General features: G+C 38.1%; 2 protein-coding genes across 7 annotated transcripts in view; both read left to right on the plus strand.

Moving 5' to 3' along the window:
• The first annotated feature begins 397 nt into the window (after window positions 1-397).
• On the plus strand, window positions 398-21,428 carry STK17B (serine/threonine kinase 17b). 6 transcript variants are annotated; one of them, XM_040562713.1, is made up of 8 exons: window positions 398-691; window positions 4,904-5,059; window positions 8,981-9,193; window positions 13,606-13,750; window positions 13,994-14,120; window positions 15,010-15,058; window positions 16,476-16,655; window positions 18,637-21,428. In XM_040562713.1, exons 2-8 carry the CDS (start codon window positions 4,938-4,940, stop codon window positions 18,917-18,919), a joined length of 1,119 nt encoding a protein of 372 aa, XP_040418647.1. In that variant the 5' UTR covers window positions 398-691; window positions 4,904-4,937; the 3' UTR covers window positions 18,920-21,428. The 6 variants fall into 6 exon arrangements, with proteins under 6 accessions (XP_040418647.1, XP_040418649.1, XP_040418644.1 ...); XM_040562715.1 differs by lacking the exon at window positions 398-691 and adding an exon at window positions 2,674-2,820; XM_040562710.1 differs by lacking the exon at window positions 398-691 and adding an exon at window positions 2,694-2,825.
• Window positions 21,429-22,548: 1,120 nt separating this feature from the next.
• The window catches only part of DNAH7 (dynein axonemal heavy chain 7), a 107,048-nt gene continuing 101,950 nt past the window's right edge, over window positions 22,549-27,646 (plus strand). Inside the window, 1 exon segment of the mRNA XM_040561511.1 lies at window positions 22,549-25,922. Within this exon segment, the coding sequence (XP_040417445.1) occupies window positions 25,909-25,922 (14 nt within the window). The 5' untranslated portion in view covers window positions 22,549-25,908.

Raw genomic sequence — 27,646 nt, forward strand, 5'->3', positions numbered from 1 at the left:
TACTCATTTCCTATGTGCAAATGTGGTGGCATTCTTGCAGAGATTTTGATATGGAAAAATCTGTAAATGGCCTGTATTGAATACAGTCATGATAATCCTTATTGGATGGGGTAGTGTTTGTTTTCAATGATTGTGTCATTTCCAGAACTGACCACTGCAGATATAGCAGGAGATAGCATGCTGATTCTGTGGTGCCTGTTGCAAAATGTCCTTCTGTGGTTTGAGCATTTCATGTTTTAGTTGGGCATTTGGGATCAGTGAAGTTGCTTCAGCTAATGGTGCTCTTGTAGATGTTTGGGATGTGGATAATCTCTATAGTGTAGTGGGTTTTGTTGTATGGTTTGGTTGTTTTTGTTTTAGATTATTTTATCCTCACAGAGAGAAACACCATTCAGTGTCGGTTAAGTACAGGAGGAGTACCACCCCTAAGACACGCAGCTTTATGCTATAATCTGAGAGGCACAGAATCAGCACATTTTTTGGCTTGCCTGCCGTATGTGGTGTTCTGGCGTGCCAGCTCCATGCTCTTCTGCCAAGCAAACAACCACGGGTACTTCGCACAGCAACGATCACCCACTCTGCAGGCAGATTTTCTGCTGATGCTTGAAGGTTGCAAGTAGCAGAGGCAACATGTAGAAGCCATGGATCTTTTCCCATGACTTTTGAATTTCAGGACACTGAAGGTGCTCAGGTAAGGTTTCACATGTCATTGCATTACTTAAACATGTACTGCCCTGTGGAATGGCTTGGTTATTAAATTAATCTTTTGCCTCGTTTTTTGAGGCCTTTCTTGTGCTACAGATCAGGGTATTGCCTTGTTGATGTCTTGTTAAAGAAGCTATTACAAACAAGTTAGAGAAGAAGGCTCAGACATTCGCAACTTCCATCTATGTGACTCTTAATGTTGTCCACTTGTCTTCCAATCCAGCAAAAAGTTACTTGCTGAAGAGGGTAGCTTGCTGTCTGTTTGGTCCAAATTAGGTCGGACATGACAGGTCTGATTTGAAATCAGCACTTTTTGAGGGAACCAGGCTTTTTCCCAACAGTTAGTTTCCTAAATGTCCTATGGCTCTGAACTACATAAGCTGTACGTCATGTTCTTACCAAATGAAAAATGGACCAAGAGTAAGTAGTTCTTTCCACAAATGTCTCTAAAGACTTTAAAAAGCCAACTTCGTAATGGATAGATAATTAAGGAATGCAAAAGAAGAATGTGTTAAGAATGGGAATCATGAAGCTAATACATTTGGGATAATTAAAAAATATCAATTAATGACCAGATGCACGCATTAGTAATAAGCATAGCTCATGAACCTGTGCTGCTTAGCCTTCACCTTACCATTCCCCCTTCTCCACCCTTTGTCATTCACTGTGGTATTGTATCTAATTAAAATTCCAAAGTCCTCAGGGTGGAGTCCTGCTAATTATACCCTTGTCTAAGTGCCACACATTTCTATGACATTATATAAACAGATAACTAAGACTAAAATAACATGCCCCTATCACAAAGTGTTTTTAGTATTTATTTGGTTTTCAGGACTTAAGGGGAGAGTAGAGCAGTTCCTGGCCTTGCAAGGATCAGTAACGACACACAAACAGCTAAGGAGGCAAACAAAAGCACTGTCATTTACTTTTTGGCACCAAGTGCTATAATAACCTAAAGCATCTTAATTGCAGTCAGAATTTAATTTTACTCTTGTGGATCATTCGGTATGTTCAGAATGCTGCTTTTCATACCACACAAAGAATGCTTCTCAACAAAACCAATCTTTTCTACGTGTATTTTTATTCTATTTGGCAAATCTACTTGAAATCATGTTATAATGAAGAAAAGGGTATGGTTTGGAACTTTGCAGGGATGGTAGAGCTCTGTAGGACAGAAAAAAGATACTTGACTTCTTTGTCAAAAACTTCCATAATGCAAAATGCTAAAAACTTACATGGAAGGTCAAGTGAACAGGAGTTACACTAGGGCTGCTCAAGTGAACTGCTAGTTAAGCAGCTCTTGCTCTTAGTAGATAAATCTTATCATTTCAGCTGTGTGGCATAACATATTCCAAAGTCTTCAAAAATGCTTTCAATTTTCCCAAATTATGTATCTCATCTTTATTTACATTACTTCAGTCTGAATCTAGCCATTGCTGTGACAGCATGACTTAGGCATTGTATGGTCCAAGCACACAGCGATTACCCATTGTTCTGGTGGAGTCACAGCATAAACAATATTAATCCAATAGCTCTGATGGTGCACTGCTGAAATTAAATTTATAGCTCATAAATCCTTATGCTACATTACTATTACTGCCTTCACGGCAAATTTATTATAAAATGGATGTCTGCATGTTTCTGGGGCAGCTGCTTGGATTGCTTCTCAGAGGAAATCAATTTGACAAGCCAGTGGCAGCTATTTCAGATCTCTAAATTCAGTTTATTTCTGAAGCGCGTTTAGGACTACTTTATGTGCTCAGACCGGGTCTTTGAACCCCCGAGTTAACAAGGTTTAGCTCCCCCAGAGCGTCCCCCCGCTGTCAGGGGAGCCGAGGCGGTTCTGTGACGGATAAGACTCCCTGGCCGCCTCAGCCCGGCCGCCTCACCGGCCTCGGGCGGGCGGCGCCTGACCAATCGCCGCAGAGACGGCCTGCCCCGCCGGGCTCGGATTGGCTGCCCGCCGCCGGAGCGGGCGGGGCGTGCGGGCGGTGCCGGGGCCGCCACCTCTGCCGGGCTGCGCTTTTCAAACGCCGGCTGGGCGGGCGCGGCGGTTGGCGGGGGCGCGCGGCGCGTGGGTGGCCGGCGGCCTGTGAGGGGCTCGCTGGGCGTGAGGTGAGGTGAGGTGGGATGGGGCGGGCGGGGTCCGCCGGCCTGTGTCCACCTCAGGCCCCGGGGGTGCCCACTGGGAGAGTCAGGGCGGCGGGCACGGAGGCGGCGTGCCCGGGGCCCGGCCGTGTTGCGCTGAGGGAGGCGAGGGCCGGGCGGTGACACGTAGCGTCCCGCCGCCCCCCCCGCAGGCGTTACACTGAATGTTCTGAGGGGCCGGGCGGGGGCTCCGCGCCCACCTGCAGCCGGCCGCACCCGTAGCGCTGTCTGCTCCAGGGCTCTGCACGTTTCGGCCCTGTTCCTGCTTCCAGCCGCGGCTGCGGAGGGGTTTAGTGCGATGCATAGATAGCACTGGGGTTGCTTTTAATTTGTCGTAGCTAATCGGATTTTAAAAAGTTGGATCGCGTTCTCCTCAGGAAGCTGTGTGCCTCTTTGTGGTTTGCTGCCTGTTGCGGATGTGTTTTTCAGTTTTCTTGATGACACCAACCTACAGAGAGATGTGACTTCTTACCAGAGAAACAAAGCTAATTCAGCATAAGGCAAAAGTTCATCTTAATCATAAAACTTTAATAACAATACGATGAAACCTTGCTTAATAGACATAATAACAGCAAGCTCTTAATCAGTTCGTTTGTATATAATAGAAATGTTTGAGATCAAGTCCTGCAGTAGTAAGGTAACTTTAGCTGTTGAGCAGTATTTAGTGAGTACGCTTCTAAGAAGAGTATTATAAAATTTCAGCCCCCTGAATCAGTAGATTAAATGATAAACTGCCCTTGAATTGGGGAGAAAGAAGTGCGTGTTTATTCCAGAAAAGCTGATTCAAAGACATGCATGTTAGACTGTATTGTGGCCCCTCAATAAATTCTTAAGTTAATTCATGCTTATCAAATGCCACTTAAAAAATATTTTTGAACAGTGTAGGTCCTTGTCCCCTGCTAAAGCATGAATCGTGATTTAAATCCAAAATAGTTCCAATATGAATAATCACATTCCAAGAACTGGAGATTTAAGCAATGTTAGATGGGTGCTGGAGTGTATTTGAAACATTACTAGTTTGAGTGCTCCCCCAGAAGTTTTTGATAGTACAGTGCTTTCATCTGAAAACTGAAAGGTTTTTTAATGTTTGTTAACTGTATCTGCGCTGTAATGTGCCTCTTTTTTTTTCCTTTAATAACAAGGGCAAACCTCCTCTTTACCTTGAAATAAACTGTCAATTACGAATGCTGTTATCCTTCAGTATCCTTCTTCTGCTTTGCTTTTATGGCACACCTGAAGAGATGCTTCAGACCTGTAAATGTAAATGCCAAAACCCAATATTTTTTAGCTTATTATCAGCTTGCTTTTTTTTTTTTTTGTCAGTTGTAGAATTAATGTGGTAGTTGTATTTTCATAATGTGCTATTCTTCTGGTTTATTAAGGTAACTTACTTGTGATTGCGACATCATTTGGTTCTGAATTATCAGAACTGGCATGAAAGATGTCCCTTCATTATGATTTCTGACAATTAATCCAGTGTGAAAACAAAATGAGCTATATGTAACTTTAATTAAAAATCTGAAGCTTTCCACTAGAAGAAAACTTATTTTTCTTGTGGTAAACTACTCCTGCTGTGCTGTAGACAGCAAATAGGACAGAGTTTTGGTTAAGGCAGTCAGGGATACCAGTGGAAGCTTCAGGGAACTGCTGGAACTTAGCAGGAATCCAAAATAGTTAAAGCTTATTTTCATAAAGCTACAAAAAAGTATAAAAGTATAAGTCATTAATAGTTTAAATAGTTATTAACATTCTTATTAGAATTTATGGTTATCCCTAGTATTTTATGGATCTGCTCCGGGGGGAAAAAAAGGAAAACTTTATCTCAAATGTTAAAATGATGTTTTAAAAATGTTTATATTTGAATTAATTTTCTTAGTATCACTTGATTCTCTTGATTAGTATTTCCTTCTGGTTTTATATTTAGAGTGATTAAATGTGTAGTATTCTGGTCACTGTTAAATTTCAGATTCTGATAGACCTAAGCCCCAATATCTACTTGCTTGCACTGTTATTTTGGGATTTCCAAAACTTAATTATGTTGGTTTAACAGGTGACTGGTAGGGGAGAGAGACCTGTTCCTAACTATGTCCAGGAGAAAGCTGGAGAACAAGAGCCTTTCTGGCTTGTTAGCCATGTCTCTGCAGACACAAATCAGGACGGACAATTTCTACAACTCTTACATGCTGGAGTCAAAAGAGCTAGGAAGGTAAGACTGTTCCTATCTATTTTATTTTAGTAAGAGGAATTTCTGTTGTAGAAAAATTCTTTGTGCAATGATAAAAGTTTGCCAGAAAGAAAGTCTATGGTTGTAGATAGGGAATAAAGTATGCTTCTCCCCCACCCACCTTCCCCACTCCCTTCTTTTCAGTACCTGATAGGTTCTTTAGGGACCAGGAAAAGGTTTCTTCCCTTTCCCCTGTCCAGTCCCACACCACATTACAGGGATATAAACTCAAGAATGGATAACATAAGGTAATACTGCAAGACAAAGAATGGGAATTCTGAGTTGGTGGTTCTGGCTGTTTGTCTGAGGTGTTTTTTTTTTTAATCCAGAAAACCCAAGACCTTTTTTCTCTCTCCTTTATGGCCAAGTTGCTAACTGGCTGCTGTTTGAGAGTAGTTTTGTAGTCTGTTTCCATTGTTCATGTTGGCAGTAGTAAAATAATAAATGAAACAAAAACCTTGGTATATGTGATTCTGTTACAGACATCTGAGTTAACGCTTATTTAAAATCACTGGGTTAATTCATACCTTGAAAATATTCAGGGAATTGGTTATAAAGGTCTGCAAACATAATAGCATGGTCGTACTTCCAAGTTCCTTGAATGAAAGTGGCGTGGGTCATTTTTAACTAAGGCATTCCTGGGCCACATAGTGATCCTTTGTACCTCTAACTTGGGCATGTGGAAGAGCCTCTTAGCTGAGACTTTGTAACCGCTTTCACCTTTATTGTTCTATTGTTTTTTTCTAGCATGTGCTTTATCTGGTACTCTTTTATAATAAAAGTAGACCTTGCAGCCCTTAACCTTCCTGTATTCTTACCACTTTGTGAGCACCCCTTTTGATTTCCAGGCTCTATAGAAGCAGTTATATGCACTATCCTCTAAAACTCGAGTATTCTTAAAATCCTGCATTTTCAGATTATGCGTACCTGTGAGACAATGTCTAAAGCAAACGAAAGCAGTTTTTTCATGGATTCCCAAACTCAGTCTTTAATACTTCCTGTACATGCAAAAACAGACATAATAAAATTAGTGCCAAAATGCAAAGCAACAGAAGCAGGGTAGTATCTTTTCAAACAAATTTTCTTACTTTTTCTGGCTTAACAGTTTGTGTGTGCCCTTTCTTTTAATGTCTTTAAAGTGTTTGCAACACTTTCTATGTGTAAAATCCACCTTTCTATGTAGCTTCTGTAAAATATGTAGTGTGCTTTTGTTTTCGCTTGTAATTTTCTTTTCCTTTTCGGGCTACTTAGTAAATGGTTCTTTTGTTCTTCTCTGCTTAAGTCTCCCAAGTCCCATTTCTTCCTCCCACACCCTTATCTTGTAGGTCCTTTGGTATTTAAGGCATCGATTCATGAAGCAGGCAGGTTCTGTTTGATGGGTTATAGTAGCTCTGTCCTCGGAGTGGATGGCTTGGCTTCTTTTGAAGTAGTTGAATTTCTGTGGTTTGTAACTTGAGATATGAAAATAACCTGAAATTCATTTTATCTTGTAAAACTGGTGGGCTGTGTAGTGCTGTGTTCCTGCATTTGCTTTGCAGGCAACAAGGAGGGGGAACCACTGTGCTCGCTTTAACGCAAGGCTTCAGATCTACTTTTTTTTTTTCTTATTTCTGGGGAAATTCCACTACTCAAACAATTTTGTGAAGAAAATTTGGCTAGACTTGTTTATTCAAGCTACAGCTCTTCTGCTAAGCTGAGGTACTACCTCATATGAGAGTTTCCAAGTTTCAACGATTCTTTTTTTTTATTGCTTTTATTTTTATTTACCAGACTCTAAGAATTTGTTTTTAAGACATTGTGTTTTTTGGTTGATGCTTCTTAAAAAGGTGTAGTTGATTTTTAGCCTCATTCTCTCACTTCTAAACTTAAAATGTTTATATGATATTGTAGTGTGCCAGTTATTAACAAGCGGAAATTCTTACATCACCAGTTTCTTATGGGGATATCACTGACCCTTCAAAGTTGATGTACCCACAGCTGGTAGAAGGAAGATGTTTAAAAACTATAAGGGAAGGTCTTCCTATTCTCATGAAACTCAGCCAGCTTCTCTTTTTTAATTTTAGAGAAACTTTTGTGGTCGATGGGGTAATGCGATGTTAAAACAAGAATGTAAGCTGTGGGGGAGTATCTTCAAACTTCAGTATATTACGAAATTGAGCTCAATAACTTCAAATGCTCTGCAATAATAGGCTGGTTTAACAGTTGGGAAAGTACTTGGCTGTTTCATGCTTACAAATAGTTGCTAAAATGAAGAGTGTGCATGTATCAGTTTGTAAATAACTTTCACAACTTTATTTTTTTTTTCTTTTGTGTTTTGTACTCTTGGCTTTCTGAGTTTACTGGTTTAAATAAAGACAAATCTAATTGGTTTAGAATTAAATGATGACAGAGAAGCTGTTTTGTTGAATTTATTTCTAAACAAGTAATAACAGTATAAGTAAAGGTCAGCTTTGCATGTTTTATGATTCAGTCTGATGTGTACAAACTGTATTTAACATGGTTATTTACCACTGGAAGTCTGTTTCATCATGAAAGATACTGGTACCTTTTTTTTAAGTCTAGACTTTTTTTCTAAAAAAAAACCACCTAGATGTGCCTTTAATTTTAGAGATGTCCGTTTTAAGCATTGTTCTGTGGGTTTTTTTGTTTGTTTTTCCTTTTTTCACCAGAAGAAAGGCTAAGCCTGCAGGACAGTGTAGTCTTCCCTACTGAAGAAGCTGGAATAGTTGAAAAAGTGCATGTCATATAGCTAGTACTGAGCCTCTTCATCAAGTTTGTTCTTAGTGTGCTGTGGTAACAACAACAAAAATACACATGGAAAGGCGTTGTTTGTTCAAAGTCATAAGAGTAGGTCTTTTCTTTTGCAAACAGTTTTATAACTGTTTTTAGAACACTACAGAATTTATTTTAGCCCTTCAAGCGTTGTTTTTTTTTTTTTTTAAATGTTTCTGGTATAACTTGAAAATACTTTGCAAGTATGCAACTGGGCATTTCTGGGAATGCAAAACTTGTGATTATAAAACTGTTTTTTCAGGATTTGATAACTTGGCTTAAAAACTGCATTTTTTCCCCTAATTTTTTTAAAAGGTCAGCCTGGTGTTTCAACTACACTATGTGGTTTTCTTTTAAAAACATATCTTTGCCAAAATACATTTTTGTTTCCATACCTAAACAGTTGGCTAGGAAATAAAGCAGCACACTTGTAATTAAAAAAGGGAATGCTGAGTAGCGGGTGTTTTTCTGTTGTTTCTAAGCTTAGTGCAGTAATCTGAATTTTTAGCAGTACTGCATGGTTTGTGAAGGGAGGTTCTTTTTTATGCCTCTAAAATTTTCTTCACTGAAGTGCTTTGTCTGTCCCTAGCTTAGATTTATGCTCCCCCTCTTTGCTCTTTCTCTACTTCTCACAGTTTTGTTTTACTCTATCCTGTAGGTGCTATGTTTTGTTGTTGTTGTTTTTTTAACTGTATCCTGTAGATGCTATAAGGTGGTTGAGTGTGTGTGTATTTTGTTTGTTTGCTTGCTTGCTTTTTAAACAATATTGCCAACCTGAACAAAGCCCTGGGCAAGTCTAATATGATCTCCTTGCTCACCCTGACTTGAGCAGAAGGTTGGGCTAGAGGCTTCCAGACCTCTTTTCAAACCTGAGTTGTTACATGTTTCTGTGATCCTACAGTGAGAATGCCCATGTAGGCAAATAGCCTGATTGAACACTTAGCTGCTGTGTAAGAGGAATAGTACTGGGTTTCACCAACGCTTCATGGTGCTTTCTCTTACACCGGCCAAAAGTGTTCAGTCAGTAGTATAAAAACAGGCCAAACATGACATTCTCCTGATACTTTTTTTGTTTAGTTTCCAATTACCTTTTATGTCTTCAGTCCTAACGTTTTCCCTTTTATTTTGCAGAGGAAGATATGCTGTGGTTAGAAAATGCATAGCTAAATCCACAGGCCAAGAATATGCAGCTAAATTTTTAAAGAAAAGAAGAAGAGGTCAAGACTGCAAAGCAGAGATTCTCCATGAAATTGCTGTGCTTGAATTAATGAAATCTAATCCTCGCATAGTTAATCTCCATGAAGTCTATGAAACGACAAATGAAATCATCCTAGTGTTGGAATAGTAAGTGTGCCTTCGTCAGATGTCCCACATCGCTAGTTACAAATCTGTCAATATATTTTTTGCATGAGTTGTCTGAACACTCAGAAGACTCACAGCAAGTACACTGTATGCATTATGCTAATATTTCATTATGTTTTTTTATTAACTTTATTAAGCTCTTGGGGCCTTCTTTGATATTTTCTTGTGAATTCAAGAGTTGAATCCATTGCTGTAATTTAAACCTTTGAATTTGTACATGTATTTTGTTACATCTGTAGCTAATTGGCTATGTCAAACAATGTAGAATAGAGGCATAAAACAAAATACACCAAAACCTCTCCTAGTTCTGTACTCAAAATTTAAAATATTGACTGATAAAGGCATTTTTAAGGGACTGCTATCAAAAAATATTTATTTTTTTTATTTTTTCTCTTCCTCACTGCATAACTCAGTTCTGTAGACACTTTGAATCTTGATTTCAAATTGAAATATTTCTGGTGCCTTTAAATACTGTCTCACTCAGGAGGATAATTTTAATTAAAACTTTACCATTTAATTTGTGCAATTTATTTCTTGTGCTAGTTGAATTAAAAAAAAAAAAATCCTTTGATCAATTTTCAGATCAGGCTAATATAAAACCTGAACACAAACGCTAGGGTTTGTTTTAATTGTTGTGTTTTTTTCTTAAAGAATCTGTCATGCCAAGCTGACCAGAGAGAATTCCGTAGAAGGTGCATAATGCTTTGATGCAACCTAAAACATACAAAAGCAAACAAACAAAACTTGCTGATACCAAGTACATACATTTCAGAGAAGCTGGGCAATTCCATCCTCTATGAAGTGCAGTTACTACATGACATTTCTTGATGATTGAAAATTGTAATTCGTTTGTAGATTTTGAACTTCTAAAGTTAGTGTTTTTCCTGTTTTAAAACTGTTTAGCTTCTGTAGCTGTTTCCTCCAAAATTCACATATTTTATTAGATGCCCTTGTGGCTGCTCATAATCTCTGAAAACTAGTCTTCTAATGTGGGAATTAGTTTGAATTTGAATTATTCATCATATTGGATGTATGTGTAAATGTTCAGAGTGTAAGGAACGAAAATGCTGCTGGTAAAATGAACTCAGCAAGGCTTTCTCTAAGTAGAATTTAAGTTTTGCGTACAAAGTATTTGAAGAAATGGTGATCTGCACACATTGTGATAAAGTCCTTTTAATTTTTCAAATTTAGCTAGATTATTTTCAAAAAAGAAAAGAGAAATGCCTTTTTTCTTTGAACTAAATGATCCCTAACACATTATTTGAGAGAGGACTGAAATAGTAATATAGAAGTAAAGACAAAGTCCAGATGACGAGTTTTGAACTTCTTATCAAGAACGAGTTCCCATAAAGGCTGTACTGATTTTCCTAGCTCAGCCAACTCTGTCTTGCATATTAGAGCCCTGTCATGAAACAACTTCCTTGTACTACGTTGGTGTTAATCCTAATGGTCTGCTTTGTAGTAGTGTTCAGAAGACTTGTAGTAAATATTCCTAGTGCTGTTGGAATAAGCAGAGGGCTGATTACGCTTCTAAATTGTCCTTCTGTGGCAGAATATATATATATATTTTTTTTTCCTCATTATTTTCAGAACTCTTAAGCTGCATTTTCAAAGAATTTCAAGAAATGAGTCTCTTCCTCATAGAGTAGTTAATAAGCATTTCTCATTTCACCATATTTTTCCTGCTATGTACGGTCCTTGCTAATGTTGGATTGTATTGATAGGGTTCTTTGGATTGTGTAAGCGCACATTTTCTGACTAAAGGAGAAAAATGAATGGTGTTAATGCTCTTAATAAGGCCATATCTGTAGAGGGAATAATATCTTTTCAAAAGCCCCACAACAGAAGTTGTTACTCCTCTGTTCTGAGGGTAAAAATAATTGGAAGAATTGAGCTATTCATAGAGAAATCTGGCAGCTGTTCTAATTCATTTTAGAGCTTTACCAAATGAATTTTCAGATCCGTCTTGTTTCATTGAAGAACCGAGAGAAGCCCTACAGTGTCATATCAATGGCCTACTCCACTGCCACTTTCAGGAGTGGCTGTAGGAGGTGCCATCTAGGAAGAGCTAAGGAGTGTGTGAGCCTGTACACTTACTGCAATCTGTTCTCCTTGTACTGTCCCATCAGCCTGAAGTATTGTATTGAGGATACAGCTATGCCTGTTCCTTTTAGTATGTGTTTATGGACCTGTCGTCTGTAAATCTGTTTCGTCCATTTTTGAACCTAGGGATACTATCTGTTTTTGTGGTAATAGATTTCAGATGCTTGTTACCTGCTGTGGGAAGAAATACTTTCTTTTTTTTTCTGTTTAAAAGAAATCAGGTGCCTCCTAGATCTCATTGTGGGATTTGAAAAACAGCAGTTCTCTCTAAACTGGCCTCGGTGGTTTTCTCAGCATCATTCATAGGCTCCTCCATAACTTTGTATCCAAACTTAGAGTCAGTGTCTCTTTGGCGGCTTCTTGTAAAGCAACTGTCTGTCCTTTCCTTTGCCCTGCTCTGTACCTTCAGCAGTCTCATCATATGCTGCTTGAAGATATGGAGACCAGGACTGCATGGTAAGGTTTTATACAGAGCGTCTTTGCTGCTTTGTTTTGTTCTCAGCAGCCCTCCTGATGATACTGAAGTATGTTGGCTTTTTTGGCCTGCTGCTGCACAGCAGTCGAGTTATTTCAAAGAACTGTCAGTCAAGGTTTCCTGAGCTGTACCTTTCAGTTTAAAGTTTGGCATTACGTAGTATTGCATTACGTTATTTTTTCTGAAAATATCTTACATTTGTGTATGCTACAGCTCATCTGGTACTCTTTTACTCACTTTCTCAGTTGGTGGCTCTCAGCTGAACTCATTTGTTTAATGACTTCCCTGAACTGGGAAGCCAGAAAGAGGATGTTGTGTTCTAACTGTGGTCTGCAGTGCTAGGTAGAGTCACTTGCCTCAACCTACTTGCTCTGCTTCTGATATTACAGCCCAAGGTGCTGTTGGCCTTTGCTTGCATTCAGCTTGCTGTCTTTGAGGTCCCCCAAATCATTTTCAGCAGAGCTGTTCAGCTCTTTACCCATCTGGCCCACCTGTCCAGACCGTAATGTTGTAACTTGGGAACAAGAATACTATGGGACACAGTGTTGAAATCTTTGCTAAATTTGAAATCTCACAGCTACGTTTTGTTATAAAGGCAGTGAGGTGAGGTGTTATTGACACCTCCCATAGCTTCAGCAGGTTGGTAACTGTTTATCCACATTGTCAATTATCTTTTTATAGGCTATTCTGTTGCTAATGATGGAATTCAGGCTTACTGATCTGTAGTTTTGAGGTAGCCCTTCATTCTTGAGAGAGAAACTTTAGGCAGTTAGAGCAGGCTGAACAATGATTTCATACCTGGCTTGAAAGGAAACAGCTGACACGGTGGCAACATGTAGAGTGTAACTAAGAAACCACATTCAAGATGATTACCCAAGGTTATTTCCATGTTTCTTTTATGCTTTAGTAATGGTAGGGTTCTATAAGTAAACAACAGCCTTCTTTGAGGACAAGTTGAGATGCTGTGTAAAATAAACAAACATATGTAATGAAGCTTGTCAATCTCATATTTGTTGCTAGTGTGGAAATGGTAGCTATCACAGTGACAGAGCTAAGTCCTTGTATTCCAGCATATTCTATATCTACAAGAGTTCTTGAACATATTGCTCACTGGCTGACCAGGCAACTGTGTATTTTGGTGTGCTAGATCTTATTCCTTGTAGCTCTCTGACAGAAAGAACTGATTTCTACTCTTCGATCAGAACAGTAGTACCTATGGTAGCAAGTATGCAGTTTCTTCTCACTCAAGAGATATTCTTCAGCAACTCTATCTGTTCTGTTCGTTGCATTGTGGTTTGTACTAGTGATGGAATTTTCAGTCCCCAAATCAGAGAATAGGAATACTGTTTGGTTTTCTTGCTTCAAGTTATTTATGGAACCAGCTGAAAAATTTTAAGGTTTAACTTGTAAAGGTGTCTTCTGTTAGGGAATGGTGATAGAACTGATCACCCTCAAGGCATCTTCAGGCTAACTGGCAAGATAGCAAGCTTGAATTTTCCAAAGAATTATGAGCAATTCAGCCACAACGTTCTGTGTTACCCTCTGAACTACTGTTGCCAGCTACGAGGAAAGAAAAAGCATCATCAGATTTTTTTTTTTTTTCCCTTTTCTAAGTGTTTACATAATTTGTCTTGGGATTAGTATGTTCAAAGAAGAAAAAAAAATTATGTTCTCAGACTCTAGGATGAATATTTAGTAAATAGCTACTGATAAATGAATATATATTAAATTATATAAATAGATGCTATATATAAAACTTCATACCCAAGCTTAAATTTTCAAGTTTAATACATTAGTGTTCCTGAATGTGTTTCAGTGCTGCTGGAGGAGAAATCTTTAACTTATGTGTCCCAGATCTGGATGACAGAATTGGTGAAAGTGATATTATAAGACTTATAAGGCAAATACTTGAAGGACTTTGCTGCTTGCATGAAAACAATATTGTTCATCTTGATTTAAAGGTGAGGCTGTCAGACTTTTTTTTAAGTACTTAGTCTTCAACTTGATAGTGATAATCAAAATCATTTGTTGAATACATAGCAAAGATGAGAAAACCAAGTCTACCAGAGATTAAATACTTTTTTAAAATAAAATTCAATAACCTAAATAAAATTTAGCAATATAAAATGAGATGTCATTTGGTATATTATGGCTTTTTTTATCTTATATTTTATTAATTGAGAATTAAATGTTTTCTATACTAGCCTCAAAATATTTTGCTGAGCAGCATCAATCCTCTTGGTGATGTGAAAATTGTAGATTTTGGTATGTCTCGGAAGATTGAGAATACTAGTGAACTGCGGCAAATCATGGGAACGACAGAATACCTAGGTAAGGAAGAGTCACTTCACGGTTTCCTATGTGTGGTTTCGAGGAAAAAGCTGATGTAATATGCTTATCAACTTATCAGTCATTGCTGGAGAACAAACAACAGGACAAGGCAACATGTTGTTTTGAGTTGCTCTTTTTTTAGAGAAGTTAACAAATATTTGCACACAAAACAAGTTTATATCATAAAGGGCACCTTGTTTTATGCTATATAGTATTCGACCTGTTTCTGCAGACTATAAAATCAGCAGGAATTTTTGGAAATTAAATCCTTGTGATTAGAGTAGAAATACAACATCAGCATTCACAAAGACCCGTTCAATGAATTTGGAATGTCGTCATTTGTATGATGACATAATGAGATCAAAATATTCCTGGGAAAGTGAAAAATCTCCTTTAACACTTCTGAGGGACAGGTGTCCTTAAAAATTTGCCTACACTTCTTTGTTTAAGAGTACTTGAATCTGCGCTGAATAGTATCTTATCCAACATATGCGTGCTGCCACTGACCCTAAAATTGGCTTGGTCACCTGGCTTTGCAGTGTTAATATGCTGGAGGCTTTATGCATTCCCTATAAAAAGCTGTGTACTTGAAAATCTATAAGAAAAATCTTTTCTGTGCATACATCTGATTTGGAAATATTTTGGGACTTGTATAGAATAGACTCGAACCAATATGATGCCATTTCAGTCTGAACCAGTTATATTTCAGTGCCTGAATAACTGGAATAACCTTTTTTTCCACCCTTTGAAAAAATAAAGTTGAAAACCACATGCTTAATCTATTAATAATGATTACCAAAAGCTGACAGAAATGTAGGGTATGATTCAAGGTCTCTTGGATAATGTGCCTATTAAATTGTCTTTTTTTCTTTCTCATCCCTTTCTGTAGCTCCAGAAATCTTAAACTACGATCCTATTACCACAGCTACAGATATGTGGTAGGTTGTATATGTTAATTCATTTCATTGGGGGTAGGCAGGACCAGTTAACAGTCTGGGTGCCAGATCCAGACTCTGCTGCAGTTTTATCTGGCTTACAAGCTTACAAGAATACTGTTCTGTTGGATGGGCTGAACAGACGAGGGGAGAGTTGGGAGAGGAAGGAGTGCTTAGGATATAAACTAGGGCTTCGAGGAATTACTATATGTGGGTCTGTTGCACACCTACTATGAAGTGAAGTGCCTTCTGAACATACAGAGTGTACTTCTTTGATCTAAGGAAGTAGCAACTATCAGATAGCATACATGAGGTATTAGTTACTATTAGTTACTGTTGGACAAAATGCTTCAGGTATTACCTACTTGGGGACACTCCTCCCTCACCACTTCTGTATCATTAAATAATCTTATCGTGGCAATTTTAAGTATGTTAACTTTCTACTTTAGAGGAATATCAGTTTCTACAGAATGTCATAAAAATGAGTTAAGTATCTTAAACTAACGTACAGTTTTAATTTAATGAACCATGGTAGGGTAAAGGCTAGTTCTGAGATGCTTTCTTAAAAATGTAACATGTTCCCATGTTCTGATTGTGCATCTATATAATTCAATTTCAGTTTTAAAAGTTGCTATGATGTAGTTACTCCATTGAAATTCTCAACTCATAATAGTAATTAAATCTGTTCATTAATTTTTTTTACAACTTATTTATTTGCCTACTTTTGTGGGAAGACACAAGAACAAACTATTGGCATTCTACTCAGAATCCTGAACACTGCAGCTACATATTTCCACACTGTAATGTGTACTAAGGTTTGATGCTTTGATCAGAAAACCATTTTTTTCTATGCATCAAAAAAAACCTCTAAGATATTATAATAAACTGTATGATGTGTGGTACTCGTATTCATGTGCTTAGGGAAAAACATCTCAGCAAGAGGATGCTGTAGCACAAATCGGGTCCTGATTGTATAGAAAGGGTCCGTCTTTGATGCTTCTTCCAGAATTATTGTGAAAGAAGGGTTGTCTTTTATTTACATGCAAATTAGAAAGTTTTTTTGTTATTGTTCTTCAGTTCTGTCTTCCAGAACTGCCATATCTCCAAGAACAGTCTGTGTAAAAGTTATATTTTTCCTTTTCATAATAGTCTCCACGGCAGGAAAAGAAAGGTTTATTGAATGAAAGCAAGCAATTTTCAAAAAAGAAAAAAACAACCCTCCCTTCCTGGAGATATGAAATGTAGTTCCTCGTGTGTGTACATGCATCCATGTCTGAATCACATAGAACTGAGAGATCACATCCTGGTTTTAATTCTTTGAGTGTGGCACACATCAAGAAGTTTGATCTGCTGCACAAATAGGTGTGTGCTATATTGCTTAGGTATCCTAGTAGGATTTTACATTGTGTTCTTACCCCAGGAACATAGGTGTAATTTCATACATGCTGCTTACACAAGAATCTCCGTTTGTGGGAGCCGACAATCAAGAAACTTTCCTTAATATATCTCAAGTTAACGTGGATTATTCAGAAGAAATATTTTCATCAGTTTCACAGCCTGCCAAAGACTTCATTCAAAAACTTCTCATAAAAAATCCAGAGTAAGTAACAAACTCTTCAGGACAAGAATCTTACCTTTTATGTCTGTGAGCACATAGAAAATGTGAATGTTAATTTGGGAGCTTAGTATCATTGATATCATCAGTTAGACATTTCACAATGCACTGGTATTATCAGCTAGATATTTTAAAGTGTAGGTTTCTGCTTTCCCATAATGTATGAGAAGGATCTTTGGTTCACTAGCTGTTATTGTAGTCAGGGTTATGCTTTGAGTTTGCTCAGTTTTTCATATTTTGACTTTATTTATGTATTTCATTCAGAGGACAGATTATTAAAGAATTTTATGAAATGTATTCTAGAAAGATCAGATTCTTGTCTACAATTTAACCTTTCATTACACAATTTGGAGAGATAAAATGTGATCTTTCTGCACACATGCATTCATGTTTCCTGACTTACCTTTTAATACATCTTATAGAAAATCTTGTCTGTCTTGTGACTGAGCATATATTCTTCGGGAACATGTACGTGTGTATATATGCATAGTGTTTTGCATGTTCAGTCTTGTCAAAAAAAAATCTCAATCAAAAGCACAAACTTTTCTTTGCTTCTAATGCATAATTCTGTAAATCAGCTTTCTTTGGGAGTTCAGACTAATCAAGGCCTTTCAAAGTAGCTGAACTTTGACAAAATTGTAAAAATTATAGGGATTAACTATGTCTGTACTTGCTGTGTAGTGTTAAATATGGATTTTTTAATTGTTGCACTAGCAAAATGCACTAAAAAAGCCCCAAAAGGTGTTTGTACTGGAGGATAATGTTTAGTAAAGTCACCTAGCCGTGTTCTACTAAGCATCATCAGGAATCATCATTTATATTGCTGTGTATTGTCACTTGTGGTGATACAGTAGTTCCTATCTTCTGCCGAAAGCCTGCAAGCAAGCAGGAGTGACCCTGTCCGGTTGGGACAAAGGTCCTTTGATAGGAGGGGATGATGAAGGAAAATGATATCCATGAAGTTCTTACTTTGAGGAAATAAGCACACCGTATAAATTCACGTCTGGACAGGATCAAGGATGATTCTATTCTTTCTATTTTGTTACCTCACACAGAGGGTTTATCAATAGCTGGAAGAACTCGCAGAAACTATACTATCTTGAGGGAAGCAATTCTAAGAGTCTGCTTTAATAAATATTACTGTGGACCCTGCAGGATGTTTGACATTCTGCCACAGTTACTGCTCTATTTGCGCTCTTCTGGGCATCACAGAGTTTTCATCTGAGAAAAAACCTGTCCTCAGATTGTCAGCTCTGTGAAGTTGAGAGTTAGCTGATCAAAAAATATTGATGTGTTCCTGTGGAGTTGAGGATGAATAGTGGGCTCCTTTGCATTTCCAGTGAGTTATATGTGGAACTTAACAATGCAAAAACATGATGAAAACTGTAGTAGTGATATACTACGTTATCCAGAGTTGTATAAATCTATGGTCTGTTAGGAAGTTACTACATTTTGGAAGAGTTCACACCACTCTATGATGAACTGCAACAGTAAAACACAGTGAAATACCTGATAGAGTTAATGACAACATGTCATTTAACCCTCATTGAAAACCTTATGAATGAATATTTGTTAGCCCCTCTATTTACAATGGTCTGTATAAGATGTAGGACTTCAAAAGCATAATGCACGTGCATATATACAATGTTGAAAACATTCCAAGGGACTATGAATAATATGGGCTGAGAAATACCTGTTCCTTTTCCTGATGAATAGTTTACCAGTTTTGACATTCAGCAGTTGGGGAAGTTGTCAACTAAAATCAAGATGCCTCTTGCCAATGCTTAGCCCACTATTGTAGGTTTTAATGCACTTTTTAGCAACGGTGGTGTTAGAAAACCAGCAATATTGATTCTGTACTGTCAATTCTGATGTATGCAGAGAAACATTAAGTAGAAGTATTTTAATTACATTTGTAGTGTTTCTGAAATTAACTTAAGCAACTTTTGATATTTCTTTTTCAAAGGGAAAGACCCACAGCAGAGGCCTGTCTCTCTCATTTCTGGTTGCAGCAAGGGGAGTTCATACTCTTGTGCAGCCCTGAAGAAACTTGCTGCCCTTCTCTGATGCCAGGACATACAACAAAATGCTCAGAAGAGTGGAATGTAAAATCCAGTTGTAATGGTACTTGTAGCAACAAGGAAGACAAAGAAAACATTCCAGAGGACAGCAGTACTGTCTCCAAACGTTTCCGGTTTGATGATTCATTGCAGTATCCCCAAGACTTCATGACAGACTTCGTATGTTAATATGTAATGTAGACTTTTACAAAAAGGAATTTAACATAATCTTTTCCAGTGGTGAATATAGGATTATGGCTTGCCAATTTGTGCAGTGTTGGTATACTTGAAATGCACTTTGATTCTTTTATGCTGGTACTTCCTTTTCTATCCGTTGCTGGCAATGGATTTAACTCCTGAGAAACTGGGGTTTTAGCACCAATAAAATGAATTATTTTTTGAAGAAGATATAATTAAATATTTTTGCACTTTTCAAGTTTTAATCCAAAAATGATGCCAGATTAAAACCAGGAAAATGAGTTTATTTAAACTAATTTTCAGAGTTTTTGCCTAAACCTCGAGCTTTGCCAAACAGTGGCTGAATAACACGTACATTTTTGACTGGCCTTAAGAACTTGATCTAAGCAGGGAAACTGAATCTAGCTGTCTTAATGGGCTTATTTGGGTTATGATAGGTTTGTTGGGGCCATTTGGAATACTGCTCTCTCTCTGGGATCGTTAGTAGTTAAGGAAATGTTTCTGTCATATAAATCTGGTCCGCCTAGGGATTATAATGCATATTCTGCATGATTTCTCCTGTGTTGGATCTCCGTAATACTTGAACAGAAGATGGGTAGATTGTCAGTCCTTGTGCCTAGTGATCCTTTGGCTCTTACCAGTGAGTTGTATTTGAAGAGGGTGAGATTCCCATGCTGTCATGAATATTTGATACACTTGTTAGTTTGCTTCCATAAAACCTCTGAAATAGAGTTGTCTGCCTGCGTTGATCTATTTCTCATCTTAAAATAAGCAAACTAACACCAAATGACAAAAAGCCCCTTCATAGTTAAAATTAATAACTGAATAATCTGAAAATAACTATTTTTGCCAGTAAAGTTGCAATTAAAAACTTTTATTATGCCCTTTTAATGTAGATGGGCAGTGCATTTTTCTATCAATTATTGTTATTCACAATAACTTAGCTTCTTGCCCTCTCTGAGAAATGGACTGCAGTGTGTTAATATTTAAAGACAAACTACCCAATACTTGTTTTTAAGCCTTTAAATTTGCTTTGTTTAGTGGGTTTGTGTTTAAGTTATATCCCTTCTAATTCCTGTTACTAGTCTCTGAGAAATATTGCCTATGTCAAATTTCAGCTTAGAGCAAATAACAGTCATGTCTCAACAGCCTGAAACTAATAGTCTACCGTTGAAATACTGACAAGATAAGATCCTAATCATAACACTGAGGCTGGAAGTCTGTTTGTGTAGGTAATGTATTAAAACACCTATAAATATTTGGAAAGTAAATAGCATTTCAAAGTAATTTGGGGATTTTTTGTTCCTCAGAGCTTAGACTTAGTACTCTTTTTGGTTTGGTTTGTTTTGTATAATAAAATATCACAATCTGATGATCTTTTCAAGTGTGCCTGTAGATCTGACAATAGCTAGGCAGATTGAGGGTTTTTTTTTATCTTCACGAAAGAAAGAAACAATTTTTTATTTTTTTAATTTTTTTTACAAAGATTTTAATGCAAGGTTTCCTGATAATGTATGGGGGAAGTTGAGGACTGTTGTCTTTTATTTTGGGTGACATTTCTGTTGACAAGTGAAAAGTCAGCTGAGATGTATTCAGCTTATATTTGCAGAAGTAAAAAAAAGAATTAAAAAATCTGAGACTTAATGTCAAGTGAAATGAAATAATAGCATGGATAAAGCTCAGATGCTTAGGTGTATAAATGAACTGCACTGACTCTCCTCTGTATTTTATTTACAGTGATAATGATAATATATAATTATAAAATGAGTTTGCTGGAGGCACTTGGATTGTGTTCAGGTACCTTATAAACTTACTTTTCAAAGTCCTTGTTTTTAAACTATTTTATGCAGACATGTTTAGAAGTTAACATTCACTGAAGATAAAGAATAATTTTTTTACAAAAAGCTGTAATGGATAAAGGTAGAAAGGTGTTGCATTTTAAGTCTCCAAAATTATTACTGATCTGAAATTACAACTGGGAAGCCTGTGAAAGTCTTTGTACTAGTGTTCTGTTTTTTAGCATCTGAAAATAAAGCTGAAAGCATATGCCAGCACTTTATGAAAAAGTTATTATTCCTTAAAGTTTTTATCATGTTATCTGATGTTTTACATTTCTTACTACTTTTGGAGCTAACTTATCTTTAAATTAAAAAAAAAAAAGGTCTTATCCAAGAAACTTAAGTTTTGAAGTTTGTACTTCATGTAAATTCAAAATATGCCTTGAATCAGAGTTTGTTTGGATTAGCATGTTGGATTTATTTTAAAAATATTAATGTGCATACATAACATTCTGTTGAATGTAAATACATACATTGTAGAAAATTTTTAGCCTGTCTTGCTTCCTGCCATATTACTGGAGATTATGAATTGTAAATGAGTGATGAGTAACTCATCATCATGAGCGATGATGATCATTTTAAGATGACTGAAGACATATTTCAATGCAGTTCATGACCTTTTTATATTAAAAAAGTAATAATAAACTTGCCTTTTTTCAAAACTTCTGTTTTCATTTCTTCACAGAATGGTTGCATTTGGAAGAGATCTCTGGAGGTCATCTGGTCCAACCCCCCCCCCCCCCCAGCTCAAGCAGGGCCACCTAGAGCTGGTTTCCCAGGATCATGTGCAGGTGGCTTTTTGAGCATCTCCAAGAAGGGGGAGGGTAGGATCGCCGCCCTTGACCTGCCGGCAATACTGTGCCACATGCAGCCCAGGATACCATTAGCTAGCTGCCTTTGCAGAAAGGGGATGCTGCTGGCACATGTTCATCCTGGTGGCCACCAGGACCTCATCTCTGTTTCTGCAAAGGTGTTTTCCAGTTGGGTGGCTCCCAGTGTGTGTTGGTGCCTGGGGCTGTTCCTCCCTGACTGCAGGATTTAGCACTTCCTGTTAAATTTCATGGCTTATTTATCTGGCCAGTTGAGGTCCCTGTGGAAGGCCATACAATGCCATCAGTCACTCCTCCCAGTTTTGTGTCATCTGTAAACTTGCTGAGGGTACATTCTACCCCATCATCCAGATCACTAATAAAGATGTTAAACAGGACTGGACCCAGTACTGACACCACGAGTTACTTGCCTCCAACCAGACTTTGTGCCACCAATCACCGTTGTCTGGGCCTAGCTGCTCAGGTTTCAATCCACCTAGTTGAAGTTAGTAGGTTTCAGTTCACCTCACTTTCTGCCCATCCAGCCCTATATATCAACAGTTCGTATAGGAGGATCTTACGTGGGAGAGTACCAAAGCCTTTCTGAAGTAGAGGTAGACAATATCTACTACTCTCCCCTCAGCTACCAGGCCAGTTGTTTCATTGTAGAAGTTTATCAAGCTGGTCAAGCATGATTTCCCCTCAGTGAAACCATGCTGACTACTACTAATGAATCACAAACTTAACTAACTTGCTAGAACATCTTTAATGTGTCTGTATTTTAGACATAAAAAGATGGTTCCTATATACATAATAGTCTAGTCTTGCTGTATTTATTGAGGTGGTATTTTTTTATGGTAGATTCTAATGGCTTTTGCCATGTAAAGAAATTTAAATTGAATGTTTGTTACACAAATATTAGCCTCCTAGGGCACTAACTGTACATTTGTTTAATTTTCAAGTAGAAGTCTAAATTATTTAAAAGAAAAAAGCAACAACACCACAAAAACTGTAGGAAAGCAGTTTACATTCAAAAGAAATATAACTCATTTTCATGGCCTGAACACTACATTTCCTACAAACGCACATTTCATTGATGAAATGAAATCTTTCCCATTGTTAGAAATGCACAAATGAGCTTTCTTTTTAGTGAAAGAAATAGTGTATTCTTGTGTTTGTATTCTGCTGTTGTTTGCAGCATAAAGTTCAGAAATAATTTAACTATTTGTTTCCTGTATAAGTTCTATAAATCCTTATCAGGAATGCTGCTCTGCTTTATTTATAAGACGTCTAGAAAACAAAGTGTTCTGTTTAATACTAGTAGTGATTTGAAACACCTTCAACTTTCTGTCTTTTCAAAAGTCTTTCTAAGGAAGGAGATACTAGAAAAATACATAGTTTAGATGATAACTGATCATCTTCTTAACAAGGCAGTTGTGACTGTGTTCTTGCCAATAAAGTGAGTTATGCTTGGAAAAATATAATGTAAGGTCACGGCAAGATAAAAGCATGTAGTTGATACGCATTTGTTTCAGGAACCAATCATCCTGTGCCTTAAGAACCTGTAAGCTGACAGACTTGAAAATATTGCTTGGCCATCTCAACATTAGAGGAGCGAGCAAGATACAAGATAAATTAGTGTGTAGAAAGTTTACCAAGTTAATGGTATGATTACAGAGCTGAACTGCCAAGCCACCTATCACTGCATGAGAGTACAAGGAAATTCCTTAACCAAAAGCAGGTACGTGAGTTATGATGTAAAAATTCTTAGACCTAATAAACAAAGGCTAGGCTAACACACCAAATGTTCAAAGAATCAATCATTTGATGTGACAGTGCTAGCTTTTGTGGTTTTCACAATACAACGGGAAGATAAAGGATGATTTTTGACCTGGTAACACCTGTCACAAAACTGTTGCCCTCCAATGAAATTAAGATTCCACTTTTGAGAAAAGCACAAATAGAAACTTCCTGTGACAAATGTGTTTTACAGACAGTTAGTAAGTCAGCATTACCTATGCTGAGCACAAAGTATTCATATTATGATATTCTTGATAATAAGTAAGGACTTTTTTTTTTAAACTGGGACTGGTATGTGCCTCTGAGGAAGGAAAAAAAAATTCCTGAAATTACTTTTAAAATAATACACAAATCTAAGAATTTTAAATTCTCATACATACAGGAGTTATTACATTTGTTAGACTGTACTTTTAAGCATTATTTATTGGTTCTTATCAAAACACACAAAGCATGCCAGTAACTACTTCAGTTAAAAACTGGAGCATTTTTAATTTCCTAATGAGATAATGAAAAAACAAAACGTCACTTTCTTAAAGGAGTTGTAATGCCCAACAGTATATGGCAACGTGCACTGAAAGTGCTACTACCTTTGTATACATGGTTTCTAATAGTTGAATACCTCATCATTAAAGAGAAATAGCAAGGATTTCCTGTTCTTTGGCTAGATTGTTCTGTATTATAGCTAGTACAGCATATGGCTTGTTTAAATCTCCCTACCATGTGTTTGAGGGTATTTCTCGCTTCAGGATCAAAGCTTTGGTACTATTTTAGAAAATGAGACTGGAATTCCAACTAATGCTGCATTTTCTACAACTGGACAAAGCAAAAAATTCCCCACTGGTTCTTTGCCTGTCTTATTTTATCATAGGGACTTTTAAGTTTAAAACTCTGTGTCTTACAATGCTCTATGTACAGTTCATAGGTAACAGCCCTGAGTCAGAGGTCATTTGTAGGGATTTTCCAGCAGGCTAACTCCACTGCTGAGTTACCATCTTTTATGCATTACTAGCATGAAAACATTCAAAACCTCTTATTTAAAATTCACACAAACTATCTCACATTGCAACAGCTGCTTCATTTCCCATTGAAATCCAAACATGACCACAGCAAAATGTTAGAAATCATACTAATTGTAACATTTTATTTGGACTGGTCAGCATCAGGTTTATAATGCAGGGCACATCCATTCACCGCCAATGAAACTGAAACATTTTTATTTATTCTTTAATTTGCCTACTTGTGTGGGGCAGAGGCAGGTGGTTAATACAGGTTTTAATACAACAGCTGTTGTGCGTAAGCTCAACTGAATTCAAATTGCATGACATGGCACCTGAAAAACCTTAGGTGGTTGTTGTGGTTTAGACATCAGAGTTAATTAAGAATGTTTCTGAAAGCACAGCTGAACATATATATGTTTAGTTGGAGCACGCGTGTCTCAGTGCTTAGCCTAAAAACAGGCAGCTGAATTCACTCATCTGCTAATTTAAAAGCTACGAAGGAATGCCTACTTAAACAGCAGTGAATAATACATACTTCTCAATTTTAACTCTCATTTTGCTGGAGTTGGCAGGCCTCAAAAGGGCATCAAGCACTTTCTACTTGGAAGACAATCTCAGTGAAATAATAGCAAAGTTTAAATTCAACTTTCTGAAACTGAAAATACATTGCAACAGCTTAAAACAAGCCTCCCAAATGTCACCCCTTCAGTTGATTATCAGCTGGCAAATTGCTTTTCGTCAACTACAAAACCTGTGTGTAGTCTCGCTTAAATTTAACGTGCAGGCTACCTCACTGAGCACACCTGAGGCCTCCTTAATTGTTTGCAGAATGCAAGCTAGGACTTTCCAAGCTAGGACTTGGCTTAAAGTTTGGTGGTGTTCTCTCAGATTCTCCTTTGCAGCAGGTACTGGGTGAGGCTTCCTCAAGACCACCGTTCTGGTGCTTAAGACAATGGACTGCATGTTGGGAGAATAATACCTACTTACAGCTGCTTTGTGACATTCTGTTACGTTCAGGTAAAGAATGACAGTTCCGTTTGAAGCCTCTAACATTTCCATCACATTTAAAGCGTCAAGAGGCCACCATACGTCAAATAAAGCCGCTGATCAACCACGCAGTTCCCTTTGCTCGTAACTAGCAAAACGCGGTATGTTTCACAGAGATGAAACACATCCAAGGAGCGAGCGCGGCGTTGCTTCAGAGCGCTGCGCGCCGCGGGCAACCTCCGGGCCGAGCAGAGCAGGCGCCAGGCTGCACCCTCCAGCTTCGGCAGTACTAGCCGGGGGCCTCACCCTGACAAAACCACCGCCAAAGCGAAGGCTTCAGCACCCGTTACTCGCAGTGTGCTCACCGCAGCGCCTCAGGAAAGCGGCCCCCGAGCCCGCGCGCGCACAAGAGGAGCAGGGCTGGGGGGCCGGGGCCGCGCACCGCCCCCAATGCGCTCGCGGAGTGGCCGTTGGGGCGCGCGCTGCTGCTGGGCAACAGCGTCCCCTCAACGCAGCTGCGCGCCCGCCCGCCCTCGTCGTGCGCGGAGATGGGCAGCGAGCAGGTAGGGGCTGAGGGGCGCTTGGCTGCCGAAGGGGTCTGAGGGGTGGTTTTTCTTTTAAACCGGCTTTTAGCGTCTGGGTTTAAAAAATGGGCTTGAGGCAAGCTTCTGATTTTTTTTTTCCTTATAAAGTACGAAGAGATTTTAATTTGTTCAGTCTATTTCTAGAACTGCAGAAACCTTAAATGCTGAAGATAAACTCCAACAGAAACGTTTAACTGTGCATGTGGTTTTTCATCACTTTGCATTAACCAATATTAATTTGTATCTTTTCTCTGGCGGCCTGATTGGTTTGTAGTTGGTTAATTTAATTAGAAGGAAGAGTCTGCTCTCTTAAGTCATGTTCTGTTGTGTAAGACAATCCTGTTCTTTTCAGTTTGGTTGGTTGTTTTTTGTTTCTGACTTACTCACTCAGATTTGTTTTCCTCTAAAGAAACGTCTGAAATATATTGAGTGAAATCCATAACTTCCTTCAGTGGATTAAAAGCTCACCAATTTTTCTCTCATTGGGTATTTTTCTTTTGCTGTGCATGTTAGTGGGTGTGTGTCAGATGCTCCTAGTTATTAGAGACAGTCCACACTTCCAGGACTCTCTTTTTAGTCCATCTCGCTACCAGTATAAGTTTACTGTGGGTCGTTAAAAAATATTGGCTAATCTCAACACTGAATTTGTCATCACCAGCAGATTGGAATTATAAATTGTGATGCTGAATTTTGTTTTTCAGCAAAAGAAAATCAAAACAGTCTGTGTAATGTTGCATATGAAGACAAGATACAGTCTCGGTCATTTTTGTAACCCTGTTATTTATAAGAATACCCAGGTTTCTGTTATTTGTTGCTAACGAGGAATCTAAGGATTGAGACTATAGACGTCATCACTGAGAGCAATAGCTAGTACTCCTCTGGAAGTTCAAAAGCATTTTCTCCTATACAAAAAGATCATTCCTCCTGTCCATGCCCTTGAGAGGACAGCAGATAGTGTTCCCATCTTGCTGTAGAATCTGGACTAGAGAAACAATGAGTTCTAAATTTCAGTGCAGTTATGCAATGTGTGGAAAACAAAGAGAATGTCTGTACTTGAGATTCAGAAGCAGCAGAAGTGAATTCAGTTAGGGTCCAGCAGCTAGAAGGTTGTTGACAAACCAGGGTCCAGCAGACCACTGGGAGGCTGCAGCTCTTAGGTATGCAGAGGGTCTGAGGGAACTTTTTTTGTTCACCCTGAAGGTGTCCACTGTCTTCCACTACCTGAACTATAGAGAAAGATGGTGCCAGATCCCTCTTGGTGCTGTGCACTACCAAGATGAAGCAATGCTCTCAAGTGGTGGTGTGGAAAATGCTGACCGTGTATAAGGATGATATTCTTCACAAAGAGATGATTAAGCAGTGGAGGAATTTGCCCAGAGAGACAGTGCCTTTAGAGTTCTGTATTTCAGTTGGACAAGGCCCTGAACAATCTGACCTAACTTCTTGTAGTTAATAAATACTGATTTGAGCAGGAGAGGTCCTGTTCAGCCTATAGTTAGAGGTCCCATCCAGCCTACTTTTTTTCTACAATTCTCTGATAGTGTGGTTGTATAAAGCCATATTCAAACTCCTCCAAACTCTGTCTGTAGGCTACACTGTGTCCTATAGGCTTATCAGCTTGGTAAGCGGCCATTTTATGATGCACTGCACATTTACTATTAAGAGACATATTCCTGCTAGTATCACAAAAGACTGATAGCTG

The sequence above is a fragment of the Cygnus olor genome, chromosome 6 (assembly GCF_009769625.2).
Source record: "Cygnus olor isolate bCygOlo1 chromosome 6, bCygOlo1.pri.v2, whole genome shotgun sequence".
Classification (NCBI taxonomy): domain Eukaryota; kingdom Metazoa; phylum Chordata; class Aves; order Anseriformes; family Anatidae; genus Cygnus; species Cygnus olor.

Excerpts from the sequence above, each read along its gene's own strand:
- STK17B (XM_040562713.1), top strand. The coding sequence starts at position 4,938 with ATGTCCAGGAGAAAGCTGGAGAACAAGAGCCTTTCTGGCTTGTTAGCC. Across the intron at positions 5,060-8,980 it reads GAGTCAAAAGAGCTAGGAAG|AGGAAGATATGCTGTGGTTA; the intron begins GTAAGACTGTTC and ends TTTATTTTGCAG. Across the intron at positions 13,751-13,993 it reads TTGTTCATCTTGATTTAAAG|CCTCAAAATATTTTGCTGAG; the intron begins GTGAGGCTGTCA and ends TTTCTATACTAG.